The 14,062-nt window shown below is 41.9% G+C and overlaps 1 protein-coding gene across 1 annotated transcript in view; it reads right to left on the bottom strand.

Annotated features, from left to right (window-relative positions):
* The window catches only part of KDR (kinase insert domain receptor), a 73,205-nt gene extending 60,296 nt beyond the window's left edge, over nt 1-12,909 (bottom strand). Inside the window, exon 1 of the mRNA XM_019471544.1 lies at nt 12,813-12,909. Within this exon, the coding sequence (XP_019327089.1) occupies nt 12,813-12,909 (97 nt within the window). The remainder of the gene's footprint in view (nt 1-12,812) is intronic.
* Nucleotides 12,910-14,062: the final 1,153 nt, after the last annotated feature.

Genomic DNA, 14,062 nt, shown 5'->3' with positions numbered 1-14,062 from the left:
GAGGCACATTCTGGACTTCACAACAAGAAGTCTGTTGTCTCCCACGGTGTTACGCTGTGTCCATACAGTTACACTCTGGTTAAGAAAGAAGACCAAAGGAAGGAAGACAAAATGCTTGGCCCCAACAAGACAGCAGCCTTTTGCCTTGCTACCCTTTCAGATTTGCTGATGATACAATGAGGTGCCTAGGCAGAAGTGCCGCACCAGTCAGCCCCTGGCCACAGCAAAAAATAAGGCTGTGGGAATTAGCAGTATGGAGCATGTTTCATTTCCTGGGCATTTTCTTATCTGTATCTTACTCGGGTTTTTGATCTATGGAGGAGTGGGTCAGGAAGTGGCCTGAAGACACCCCTTTTGCCTCATGCGTGGAAATTTTCTAATTATAGGACTGCATCGACAGGCTCCCCACTCCTGTCATGACACTTGGCATTGTTTATGTTGTTTAAACAAGAGAGGGAAAGAACCCACCTCCCAAAAACAGTGAAATAACGAGGAACAAAATGCACTCTTTTATCTTTTTGTCAAGTGAGGCAAGTCTATTATCAGCCCAGCCTGTGGCTGGGATCACCGTCTCCCCCAGAGCAGTGTTTTACAGGCTGATTAGTGTATAGCTTCCTGCAGTAAACTACAGCAGGGACCAGAACACCGGAGGGGAAGAGAAATTCAGCGACAAGACTTAAGCTCTAGCCTTAGTTTTTATTGCCTACCCTGTATGTCAATACATATTTAACTGATAATCCATGCATAGTATACGTACATGCACACACAAACATGCATGCAAACACAAAATAGCCTAAATGGGCCCCAGGAGTCACTGCTGACTTTGCGCACAGATGATGCTAAATCAGGAGCGATTGAACCAGCTGGCTTTGAAAAAAGGCACCTCTAGTGCAGGTTGGTAGAAATGCCAGACAAGTTTGTAGGACAGTGCCAGAGCTGTGTAGAGCCATGGGCTTCAGGTTTGATAAGACCTGGAGTCAATGCAGTTGGAAAGAGCTTCTGCTGCACTAAAAAACAATTAGCTTTTAATATTTTACATTCTTGGCAATTAATTATGCCACCTTGAATTTGTAAAGGATTGCCTTTAATAAACTTGTTATTAGTTGATTAGAAATGCCTGTTAAAAAATAGCTAACTGTAAAGATACAACCAGATTATTTGTGGCAACAGGAAGAACCAACTGCTCGTTAACTATCTAATTTGTATGGCAGAACAGTGATATGACAGTAAATTTCTTACACCTCCAAATTGCTAATGCTCTATTACACATGCTAATGGAGACTTGGGAAGGTAACATACAGCCTTAATTCCTTTAAAATGAAGGCATCACCTGTGGTTTTGCGTGATAAAATACATGCCTAGCTGCTGAGTAAGATAATACCTTTGCATAAATGTCAGGTTGAAGTGGGTGAGAGAGTGCTCAGTAAAGACACAAGGTGCTAGAATTATAATTTTTAGGGTTTTCTAATCCTGTCACTATAGCCAGATGCATGGCTGCATTGTGTAAAGCAGGACAGAGCATAAAAGTCATCAGGATCTTTTGGCTTTAACCACTATGAATCTTTGAAAGACTTGAAAATAATATTCAGTGTCAGAGTACAGACTGTATGGAGTCTGTAAGCACTGTAACAGAAGGACTGTCACAATTAAAGATGGGCAAGAAAGTGGCATTATTCCCTAAAAAAGCTTTCTGAAGATGTCTCAGCAATGGAAAGAAGTGACTTGAAGGCTAACTGGGAGCAGCTTGCAGCAAATGTCTCTCTCTATGAGCCAATGCAAAGTGCACTCAAACCAGCTCTGTTTTTGTGGATGCAGCTTCTGTGAAGGCTTAGCAGGGGGAGTTTTTCTTCACTGAAACCAGACAGATAATCAGCTTTTAGATTCTGGATGTGATTTTGTTAGGTGCATTGATCTTGATTCGGAGGTACACTTCAAATGAGCCTTTGTAATAGAAATTAAGCAGCCCAGAACCCTGCTGCCTCTTATTTATTTATTAGCAGCATCATTATACACTTTATTTGCTCGGATGTAAATGTTTATTTCAGGTAAATGGGATAACCTTGGAAAACCACAGTGATGATACTGTATGCATTAACTCTGTGCATCGTGCAACTCTGATTTACTTCAGATGTTTCTATATCATCTTTGCTGAGACTATCACAAAAATGAATTGCATTGGTCTCCCAGCTGAAGGTGAGTTAACATTACTCTCATTATCTAACTGAATCCAGTGGGCCACCAGGATTATAGAGGAGACAGCTTGGGTGCAGACCTTGGATCAGCTCCCTGGGAGGTGCTGAGAGGTGCTGCCTTGCAGAACGGAGATAAATGAAAAATGAGCAGCAAGATAGTGAGAAAGATAAAATTGCACAAAGCTTCTCCCTCACCCTCTCAATGAGCTTTAACATCCACTGACCTTGAAAAAGTCAGGCATGCAAACCTTCCACACATCCAGAAAGGAATTATAGACCATACGGTCAGCTCTTGTGAGGAAGAGAAGTTGTCCTAGGTAAACTATTTCAGCTGTTTTCACAAGGAAGAGCTGTTGCAGATATTGCAGTTCTCGCAGGTAGCTGGACTGGACATTCCCTTCATGTTCATTGTCATTTGGCCCCAGTCTTAAGTTATCATTGGTATTTGTCATAAAGGGCAAGTCCCGTATTTTTTTAAGCATATCATTCCCACCAGTAGATTTTCCTGATGCAGAAAATTTTCTAGACATCCTGACTATTGCCAGCACCATACTGAGGGTATGCGTGCACTCCCAAGCAAGGTGTGACATAGAGAAAGCAAATTTAACTCTCAAACACTGCCAAGGCAGGGTATCGACCTACCTCACCGCAGGATCGTGCCCTCTCCCTGTCGCAACCCCAAAACAGAGCAAGTTACTCCTGTTTACTGCAGAGGCGTAGCATGAGCATCAGCAGCTCCTGCAGAGTAGCCGGTACGCTGCTGTCATTGAGACAACCTGCCCACGGTTTGCCCTCACCCATCTTAAAACAGAGAGCAGGTTCAAGGAGAATAGTTTGCCCAACTTCTTTTTTTTTCTTTTCGTTTCCCCAGAAGCAGGGCAAGCTAGCTCAGGGCAGGCTGGGACACTGGGAGCGGTCAGGGCACAGGACTGCAGCTCAGGGATCTCACCTCCATGCATGCTCAGACACACGACTCTCTGCCTCATGCTCCCTGGCTGCAAAACAGGAGCAGCGGCGCACACCCAGCTCCGTGAAAAAGGACCTTCAGATCTATGCACCTGAATGGCAGCAGCAGAACTATGAACTGTTCGATCATTTTAACATTTCTTACTTCGATATGAGATGAGATTTTTCAAGAAAATAACTGCTGAGCAAGTACAGAGGCTGATGAGAGAAATCGCAAAGATCCCTTCAACATCTGAAATGAGAGCTGGACAATACACTTGGCAGAGGAAAGGTTGGTGTCAGTACAGAAGCATCTCCAAAGAATACTTAAAAGGTTTCAGCTCAGAAGAGTTTAAAAGCCTAATTTTATCAGGGCAGAAGAGAAAGGAGGAACTGTAGGGAAGGGATCATGTGTGGGGATCACAAGGTGAAGATGAAATCCAGCCCAACAAAAGACTCATGAATCACAATGAACAGAAAAGGGCAAACATTACCTTTTTATCCTCTCTCACATACAAAACAGAAGAGGAAAGAAGGAGAAAAATAGACACGTCAGTTTTAAAACATCATAATTTCATTTACAAACTCAATACAACATGAACTTAAGTTAAGCTGCATCTGTTGTTTTTTTTTTTTTTTCCAATGGATTGAAGAAGTGATTGATGATTTGACTGACAGCAACAATGGGGACTTTCAGAAAATGAGAAAAACCTACGTCACTCATCAACCCAGCACTTGCTAAGGGAGAGGAGTAGGAGAAAGCGTCTGGATGAAAGCTGGTCTAAAGCCATCAGAATGTGATCCTACGAAACCATTCTTAGTAACCCCTTTTTTAATCGGTTCCTGCCCAATAATAAAGTTCCTTATTACCTCCTCGTTCTGCACATGGCCAGTAAAGGATTGGGGATTTACGGTTCTTTGGGATGCATTCCTGAATTACCTGCCTTCTTCATAGAAAATACACATGTATATGATAAATGTGAAATTTTTTCAGCCTTATAATACAGAAGCGGATCCCCTTCCAACCTAGTGAGTAGAAGAGACTGACTTATATCAAGTTATACTTCAAAAAGTGCCTTCACTTGCAAAGTATCTGGGAATGCAAAAAGACAACTGAGAATGAGACTTTTCTTACCCAGCTCCTCCTAAAATGAGATGGGATGGCAGCAGAGCTAGAAAGGGTTGTTTCAATTCACATGTTCATAGCACAAGCCTCTGTGTGTGTTAACTGTGCCTCAGATTTAAGCGTTTAAGCCATAGCATGGCATTGGGTGGGAGAAGACAGAATTAGCAGGAGGCTTTCCTCAGTTGGATTCATTCGTCATGGATCTGGCAAAATGAAGAGTCCATAGCATATAAGTCAGTGTCTTTTTGGCACATGAAAAAGGTCGGTGCTCACTGTGATAATCTGTAGTGGATGGTGAGCATTGGTTTCCAGGGTTGGGAATTCAAGCTCTTCACTTGCACCCACGTAGAGTGACTCCTTTTTTACCAGGTAATTCTGCAGAGAGCTACGACTCAAATGTTGTGTTTACCCAGCAGAGATACAGACTTTTATCTTGGAAAGTGCAAAGGAAACAGGCTTTTCTCACATGACTGTGTTCTGTCTTCAACCTCAGAGGCCAGCTGGTCCCAAAACCCAAGTGCCACAGCACAACATGGAATGAACTTTACTCAGGAATTTTTTTTCTTTTTGTGTAGTTTCCTCATGTTCCCTAACCATTTTCCACAGGGACAATATTTCCCATTGAACAGGGAATTTATCTTTAAAAATACCTAGTGACATGTCTTGCTTAGGGAAACGTCCATGTGCTTGAAGTCTGGCCAGCTACACTCTGCAGCTCATTAAATGAAGGCTCTGTGCCATTTTTCTTAGGGGAACAGTTTACTGACGTAACTGGCTGGTTCAATACATGCTGTAGAGCTCAAAAGAACCCTATATTTTTTGTTTCGTGGCCACTAGGTGTCAGAGCACGGTGATGTGGGGGTATCCCATGAGGACCACGAAGCCCACCGCAGCAGCTGAGGCTGAGCCAGACTCCTCAGCTCAGCACAGGGACTAGAAACATTGAGCTTTAGATAGTTCTACATGATGAGTAACACAAAAAACCCCAAACAAAACGAGAAGAGTTAAAAAGTAAGGAGACGTCTTGTATCCCCTGGTATCTGCAACCCATCTTCTCCCTGCTCCATGTGATGGCTGCTACCTCATGAGGCTCCATGGAGAGGGTGTTTGCCTGCCAGCATTTTGCAGCTTGCTGCCTATGGTGGAAAACATACAACCCAACATATAGTTTGATGTCAAATCCACATTCAGAAATGGCTATTTTTTTCTACCCAGGTGCTTACATTGGCAACCATCAAGGTTGCTGTTAAGTTGCGTTGGCTGCTTAACAATACAGTTTCATCTCTGTGTCATGCTCAACTTGGATTAGAAAATGGCAATGTTTTCTCAAGAAAATGGTCCAATCTCCACTGGGATTTCTGCTCTTCTGCATTTTATGTAAACTGCACTTATGCTTGGATCTGATGATGGGAAGTGTACAGGATCCTTCTCTTTTTAAAACAAGATTAATTTAAGTCCAGCAGGAAGAGCTTAACTATGGAAGAGTCTATATTTAGAATATTTTCCTTTTGTGTACAGCTGAGTGTATTTCCAGATCCCTTGAGTGTCTGTCATGCCGTAGACAACTACAAAACATATCCCACCTTGAAAATCATTCCAAAGGCAGAAGGAAGCCAAGAAAAAAATAATTAGCTCCAATGATCACAAAACTTAGGAAGAAGTCTCTTCCTTCTTCTGAATGCAAATATACCTTGTTTGACAGCACAGTTGTTGATCTACTGTCAATATTTTGTTGTGAGCGTTAAAACTAGCCCATAGAAGCACAAAAACATTGAATAATTTAAGTTAAAAGGGGCCTCTGGAGATCATCTAGTCCTCCGCTCAAAGCAGGGTCAGCTCCTAAGTTAGATCTAACATGAAAATTAGATCAGGTTGCTCAGAGCCTTGTCTAGTCCAGTTTTTAATATCTTTGAGGACAGAGATTACATGGCCTTTCTGGCCAACTTGTTCAAGTGCCTGGTTAGCCACATAGTGAAAAATTGAAAAATTGCTTGAACTAAGTATGACAAAGAAGGACTGATTTAAATGTAAACAAACCATTTGGTGCTATATGAAAAATAAGAGGTTTTTACCTCCTCAAGAATGTATCAATGCCAAAGGCCTCAAATGGGAAATTCAGCGTTGTCAGCAGCACAGAGCTGTAACTTTTATAATTAAAAAAAAAGTTAATTCAGTACATGCTCATGTTTCTGTTCTTCTTGACTACTCTTTCTTTTGATCCAGTCAAATACTTGTAGAGAATGAAATTTACAGTCTCCAGTAGGAATATTTTAAAGACCAAAAGCACATTAACAAATCTTCCTCTCCTCTTGAACAGAAAAGAGCTTTAGGATGTGATATTCCAGAAAAAAAAAAAAACAGTTCAATTTTTGCTTAACTGAGATTAGTTCAATTTTAACTTCTGATTTTTATTCTAGTCTTTGTGGTTATAGTTTTCCAGATGGATTTTCCTTGTATTTATTGTACATTATTTCTCAGTGCTGTGATGAATAATAAAAACTATACTCGCTTGTGCAACAAACAGTAAGACACAGCAGAATAAGTGTAATCTTTAGACATACTTATTTCAGACTTCCATGAGCCTTTCAAAATCAGTCAAGCATAGAGTAAGATGGTCAAACAGCATCAAAGATACGAACATGTGAAATTTGGAGGTAAAAATGTAATCACATACTGATCTTTAGACGGGCCATAAGTAGTCTCATTTAGAAACACAAGCTATCTCGTAGTGGAGATGATGTAAAAGATGAGGTCACATCCACTTCAAGGTGACCTCATCAAGAGGTTAAATTTCATCTTTCACACAATCTTGTAATTTAACCAGTGCTCTATCACCATTTGTGAGCTATTTCTACTTGCACAATCCTAGCACTCTGGTTTTCATACACCATGCCACAAGTTTGACCTTCAGGCTGCTTACAATTTTTGGAGATTTCTAGAAAAGAATTAGCTCTTTCCTTTGCAAGATGTGGAGCATGGTACAGCTGAACAGGATCACAGAATCTCATCTCCATTGTTAGGGACAAAATAAACTGTCATTACTAGCTGCAAAGAAAATGCGCTCTTCTGTAAGCAGAGCAGATCCCTAGTCTACCAATTCACAAATATAAAAATAATGCTTTAGGAAGGAAAAGTGCCATGAAAAGCAATTGAATTATCCTATTGCCGAGGAAAGAAAAATCCTTATGTAGCACACACAGGTTGAAGACTGCTGATGGACCAGTAGCACCATTCACATAAGGGCCGTTTTGATTTGTTTCTAAAGTTCAAGATTTCAGAAGCAAATGCCTGATCGGCACACAGACGTGCACGGTGTATGGGACACTGGCAACCACAGGCAATCACACATTGCCTACAGCTATCAAAAGTGAACACCCAGCTCCGTGCTCTCTGCTCGGTGTGGTATACACTGCTGGATGGAGAAGTAGTTGATCTTAGCATTACTGCAATTATGTCAGAAAGCACACATGCTAATTAAATACAGACTTAATGGGCGTAGTTAATAAGACACTGAACAATGTCTGACAATTTGCACAGATAACAACAAGTTCAGGCTGAGTAAGCAATTGAACTACTGGCTTCTAATATGATAGTGTATAACGGGTCCAAGCAGGGATTAAATCCTCCTTCAGCTAGGTACTGTACAAACAAATAACAGAAAGAGAATCCCTCTCCTGAGTTCACCACCTTGAGCAGTGCATTCCCAATAACAGTATCATTTACAGCTGAGACTTGGCCACGTTTTCTGGGCTAATAAGCAGGGAAGCAGAATTTTGCGAGAAATCTGGAAGCTGGCACTTCAGAGAAAAGTACTGGCAAGCAAAATGTAAAGGAACAGCTTAAAATTTAGAATCCAGCCATCACTTAAAAAGGACCAAAAATCATATTAGGTTATGGTATGACTGACTGATAGTCCGGGGAGAACAGGTACTGCAAAAAAGAGCATGGAGTGGCACACAGCATGGCATTTTAAGTAATTAAAAAAAAGATTGGAGAGACAGGGGGTTTATTTCAAAACAAAGACAGAACAATTATTTTTTTCTTCTGTCAAACTCTTAGATATTATTGCAGAAAGGTGTGACAAGAGAAAGAAAAATCCAAAAGTCTTTTTCAGGAGACACCTGCCTGTGCAGCGGGTGAGGAAGGAAGAAGCTCAGGAGCACCCAGCCCAGAGAGCATGGGGGGGGGCTTGCTTCTTGCTCACTCCTTGCTTGCTCCTTGCTCAGCCCTAGCTCACTCCTCACCCCGCTGACTCCTCAGGCACCGCAGGCCTGCCCCTTCTCCTAAGGTCGTGCCCCCATGCTGGCATGTCCCTCTGCCTGAACTAGAGCTGCTTGGGGCATCTCCCAGAGTAAAGTCACTGCAAGGATGGCCAGTACAACTCCACCTGTGTTGTAAGTGATGTCACGTCTTGAGTGAAAAGCCCCGGTGGTGGAATAAAACTAGAGAACGAAACTTCAAGTAAACGGCAATACATTGCTCTGTTTTCCTATCAGCCTGCTACTTCTGCCCAGATCTTGTGCTCCATCTACTTTTCTCTTTCTCATTTTAAAGATGCAACTGGACAGATCCCAAGGTCAATACTGCTGACCCCCAAATTAACTTTTTCTTTGGACCTGTGCAACTTACGTTGCTTGGATCTCCAGCACTCTCGCCACAGACTGCTAGGGCTGTCCTAGCCATTGAACACCCAGCTCCATGCTTCATATTCAGTACAGTATTCACTGCCAGATGGAGACAGAGATAGTTTGTCTTAGCATTACTGCAATGAAGTCATAAAGCAGATTCCAGTATAGGAAAGCTGGTGTACTGGCATTTAAGTGCAATCAGAAAGACATGAGGGATCTCTCTCTTAATCGGTAAAAAATATACTCAATGCCCCATGAAATCAAGGCATTTGAGGTGCATCTTTATCATAAACAGTAGATTTGCTCATTCCCTTAGTCCTATGTCAAATTCACTGTTCCAGCTGTCACCATTTAATATTTTTAGAAAATATTTTATGGAATACAAGCACACAAATACAGTCAGACAGAGCGTTACCCTCTAGCACCACAAAACCCTTCAGCTAACATAAAGCCACAGAGGTCCATCGAGCAGAGGATCTGCCTTGTAGCTTGGACTTTCAGGCTGTGTCTGCAGGGAGATGATGTGGGGATGATTATGTCACAGAAGTACCGTGTGAAAAACATAAAGTGTCACAAGTAGTCTGGAGAGTGATTTTTACACTTATCAGCTTAATGACAAGCAAAGGCCATTAGATGCACTCTAAAAATTCCTCCCTGCTATTTGCGGGTCCCCGCAGCGTGCCATAGACACACACCGAAGACACGCCGCGTCGTGAAATCCTGCCGTTCTCGGAAGGTGGAATCAATTAGCATGTAAGATGTGTACTTAGGGAGAAAAAGCCTCGCTGCAAACACCCGACAAGAGAGGTATCAGCTGGGCTGTTTGCTCACATGGAGCCTGTTAGTTACACAAACACAGGGAAAGAAGATAGTATTACAGGTGAAATCCTGCAGTTCTCCTAATGAAAGTGAATTTGTTTCCCTTCCTGTTTTTCCTACTTACCCCTACTATTTGACCGTTGTTAGACTGTGGCATGTACACTGGTTGAATGCCAGTTTTCCCCCTCCCATTCGGCATTTTCTATCTCTCTCACTGATTTTTTTGCAAAAAAAGAAGTTGCAAAAGAAATATTTTGACTTTTCTCGGGAGCAACACCCAAGGAAGCTGTCTTTGATGCAGATGAGGGCTATTTCGAGAAACAGCTGGGGAAAAGAAACCTTGAGAAATCAGATCAAAAATGGCAATTTGGGAAAAAAAGCATGCTTTTTCAATTTGCATTTTCCAATGATCTTTGACCTTCCCATTTACATTTATCTTCTTGAGTTTAAGAAGGAAGCAGTGTTACCAATACTGAAAAACTAAAGCCCCGAGAATATTAACCTCGGGGGAGGGAAGACTTGCTTTACTCAGAAATAGCATAACCTGTACAATGAACATTCATCTTAATGCAAAGCCGAGGAATGAAATTCTCTTCTCTACCAGAGGATCTTGTGATGAACAAATATTAATTCCCGCTGGCTGATATGGTGACACCCCTAAGCACTACTCAATCCATGTGAGTAGTGAGACACGAAGTCAGCGTTAAATTCCTTTTCTTATTCGGAAGGATGGAGTCCACGGGCAAGGAGAGATAATCTTGGTCTTGATGGGGAACAGTGGTTTTCCACTTCTTCAGACTGCTGTCTTACTTCCTAAAACTGGGGAGCTGACAGTCAGTACGCTGGGCACAATCTCTGCCCTGGCTTCCTGCTGTCAAGTGACACAGGTGCTGAGTGGAGGTGGCGTATGGCAAGAGTTGAAGCAGAGGTAGTTCAGTGAGGAAAGACTCTTCTGAGACCTTGGCAATAAATCCTAGATCAAATTGTCAGATCATGGCTACTTTTCAAAAGATTTATAATTTGAAAAAAATGTGCAGATTTTTTCAGGACCAATACACATCTTAAATTTAATTCTTTAAGTTAGGAGCGATAGTTTTCCAAACAAAACCCACCATTTTAAGATTGGAAAGCAGAATATTCTTATTTCTTAGCCTTGAAAACAACTAAACTGTTTCTAGCCATGCCATTTTTTTAAAAGTACCCTGAAGCGGACAACCAGCATGAGCAATATCAATTCAAAGAGCTGACATCTGCAACAAGAAATAGCAAATAACTTTAATAATAGAGCGATAGTTTTCCAAACAAAACCCACCATTTTAAGATTGGAAAGCAGAATATTCTTATTTCTTAGCCTTGAAAACAACTAAACTGTTTCTAGCCATGCCATTTTTTTAAAAGTACCCTGAAGCGGACAACCAGCATGAGCAATATCAATTCAAAGAGCTGACATCTGCAACAAGAAATAGCAAGTAACTTTAATAATAGCTAGTAGTACCAAAACTGCATTGCTCTAACTTGTACAAGTCTGGGAGCAGGTATGGTGGAGAATACTGAAATGCTTCTCTCACCGCAGAAATACAAAGACTAGTAGTTTGCTTGCATTGTTTTTCTGTAAAATCGTACAAAGCCTGCCATAATTTGAAAACTCCACAGGATTTTTTTCTCTGAGTTGTCAGCATAAGTGACATTGACCTTAATATCACCGCATTTAAGCTTCAATCTTTCAGGTAGCAAGGGGGAAGAGCAGAGTCTCTTGAACAGAAACCAAGAATTGAAAATTCCAATGCAAAAGATGAATACATTGAAGAATACATTAAACAGGGAATTTATAACATAAGCTCTTTTTATCCCTCCAGCTCTGTAACACACAGATATGCTGAGACTTGGGCGAAATCAAACTGAAGATGGGGGGCGTAAGATCCACTCTCCTTTACGCAGGGTAAATGCACAAAATATTTAGGCTCTTGAAGGAACAGGATGGGTTAAAAATAGAAACCATCTCTTAAAATACGAGTTACCTGCAAGGACTGGGATTGAGCTGCACGGTTACAGGGTCTGTCTTAGAGCTGAAAATTGAGCAGGAAAATGCTGAGATTTTTTTTGTTCTGTTTTGTTTTGTTTGGGGCAGTGGGGATGGGCTGCTTATGTCTAAATGGGTGTCTAAAAAAAGTGATAGAAAGGAGGGACCAACCAAAACCACCACAACACAGACCAACAGTTTGGGTCAGAAGAGGTATCATTAATTGTACATATTGTTTTTCCCTGAAACGAGGAACATCCTCTGCCAATCTGAAAACTCCTGTTGCTCCGCAGGGTACGGACTCCAAAGAAGGAACTGCCTGCAAGCAACCAAAGTGCAAGTCTCTGCAGCAAAAAAAAATTCAACTAATTACTCTACTGTAAGCATATTTGCTTTTATTGACAGATCATAGGTTTTGAAAAGTTTGGAAGAAAGACTTTCCCTTCCTCCCAGAGCTTTGAAGCTGTATTGTCCACTTGATGAAAATATGAGCCGCGTTCTTTGTATGACAATGCAGGATGAAAAAAAAAGGAAATGAAAAAAATAATATCAACTCAGCACCATCATTTCAGAACATTTTGGCATATTTTATTGTTTCCTTTTAACCACCACCCCCCCTTATCTCATGTACGGGCCCATCTACAGTAATGTTTTAAATGAAAAGCTTTTTAGTGAGCCAACTGCACCTTTCTCTAGGGAGTTCCCACTGAAATTCCTGATAACACCAAACAATGGAACTTTTTTCAAAGAGTTACAAAGCGTAATGAAAATGACATAAATTATCATTGAGAAATTTCATCCCTTTGAATACATTTTTCCTTCATTATTCATAGCATTTTTTCTAGAAAAACAAGCCATGATAGACCTTTCCGCAGAGTAACTTAATTAAGCCAACATATTAGCAGTAGAAGTGGGCTCCCTCAATTACTACCATTCTGTATTTCTATTTTAAATTGCTTTTTATAAAACAAGCAGTTAGGGAGCTGAGTGACTCAGGAGCCAAAGCTTTCCAAGTCTTTACGGCAACCAATTAAAACTGTAGCAGAGAGGACACAGGTTAAGTTGGGGCAGGCTTGACTCACCTGTCCATAAATTGCATTTAGTACCTCTGCAGATGCCCTGGGGTATCCCACTAGTCTCCTCCAGGAAGAGGTAAGTCTTCTGAAGATCATCTGTCATAGCTGTCCACCCATGGGGATGCCCTGGGTATCCCAGGGCATTTCAAATGGCACCTTATACCTGAGCATAGGAAACTCAGTCAAGCCCTTAGTGTCCGATTTAAGAGCACTATATTATGCAGACAAAGCCATTGAGAAGGAATATGTTTTAATCTGGAGCCTAATTTTTAAGACCTGAAAAATGTTAGACTTTATCATTATGAATACAGAAGATTAAACTGATGTGGAAACTGGTGCCAAAGTACGATTGTAATATTCCTCCTATATGTAAGTGTGGATTTATGGATACTTGGAAATGTATGTCAATAACAAATTGACCTCCAAAATATAAATCCTGAGCCCCATCCATGCAGGTAAATCAATGAGGTGTGGAACAAACTCGTACTAACTTTCTTCATTTAGGTAGATAGGAGATGGAGGGGTGTAGTTGCTCTAACCCATTCCTAGCCTTCCCTCAGAGCCACGCCGTGTGTCAGGGAGGTGACTGGAAGCCCAGGGGAGACAAAGAGGAGACCTACCGAGATCAAAGGACTCTGTGTGGCACAACCTCACCTGGTGGAAAAGATGGAGTCATTGCCACGTTTTAGCTTCTTCATTGCCTAATTTAGGTGCCTAACTTACCTGCACGGTGGTAAAATCAAGTCCTCCAAATGTGGATAGTTACTTCACTGAAATTGTACATATAAAGAAGGAGGGGGTGACTTAGTCCTCTGAAAGTAAGCTCTTAAATTCACTATAAAGGCTGTGGCAGGAGGAGGGTGTCTCTGACAACCCCCAGAAGCAGATTCTGTCCAGTGAACTGGACCTCTCACCTGCACGGGGAGAGCACGCCAGCCCAAAGGGTGATCTGCTCAGGCCAGGTTTGGTGTCCATCCCTCTGCTGGGGTGCCCCCAAGAGGGGAAGCACGAGCCGGGGGATACCTCTGCCCGGAGGAAGAGGACCCGGCCTTGAAGGGCCACTGCGAGCTGCGCTCACCCTGGCTGCTCAGCAGGCGGATGGATGGCTGCACATCCGTCGGATGCAGGCAGAGGGGCTCCTTCAGACTGGGGCAGACATGGACCCTATTTTGGGGGGGTTCCCTAGCAATTTGATTATTGCAGGAAGGGGGACAGGCCTAAAAGTGTGGGTATGGGTTGCTAACACTATGCTTATA

This window comes from Aptenodytes forsteri, unplaced genomic scaffold (assembly GCF_000699145.1).
Source record: "Aptenodytes forsteri isolate BGI_AS27 unplaced genomic scaffold, ASM69914v1 Scaffold65, whole genome shotgun sequence".
In the NCBI taxonomy this organism is placed as follows: domain Eukaryota; kingdom Metazoa; phylum Chordata; class Aves; order Sphenisciformes; family Spheniscidae; genus Aptenodytes; species Aptenodytes forsteri.
The sequence above is the reverse complement of the archived record's forward strand: the minus strand, read 5'-3'. Positions and strand labels throughout refer to the sequence as shown.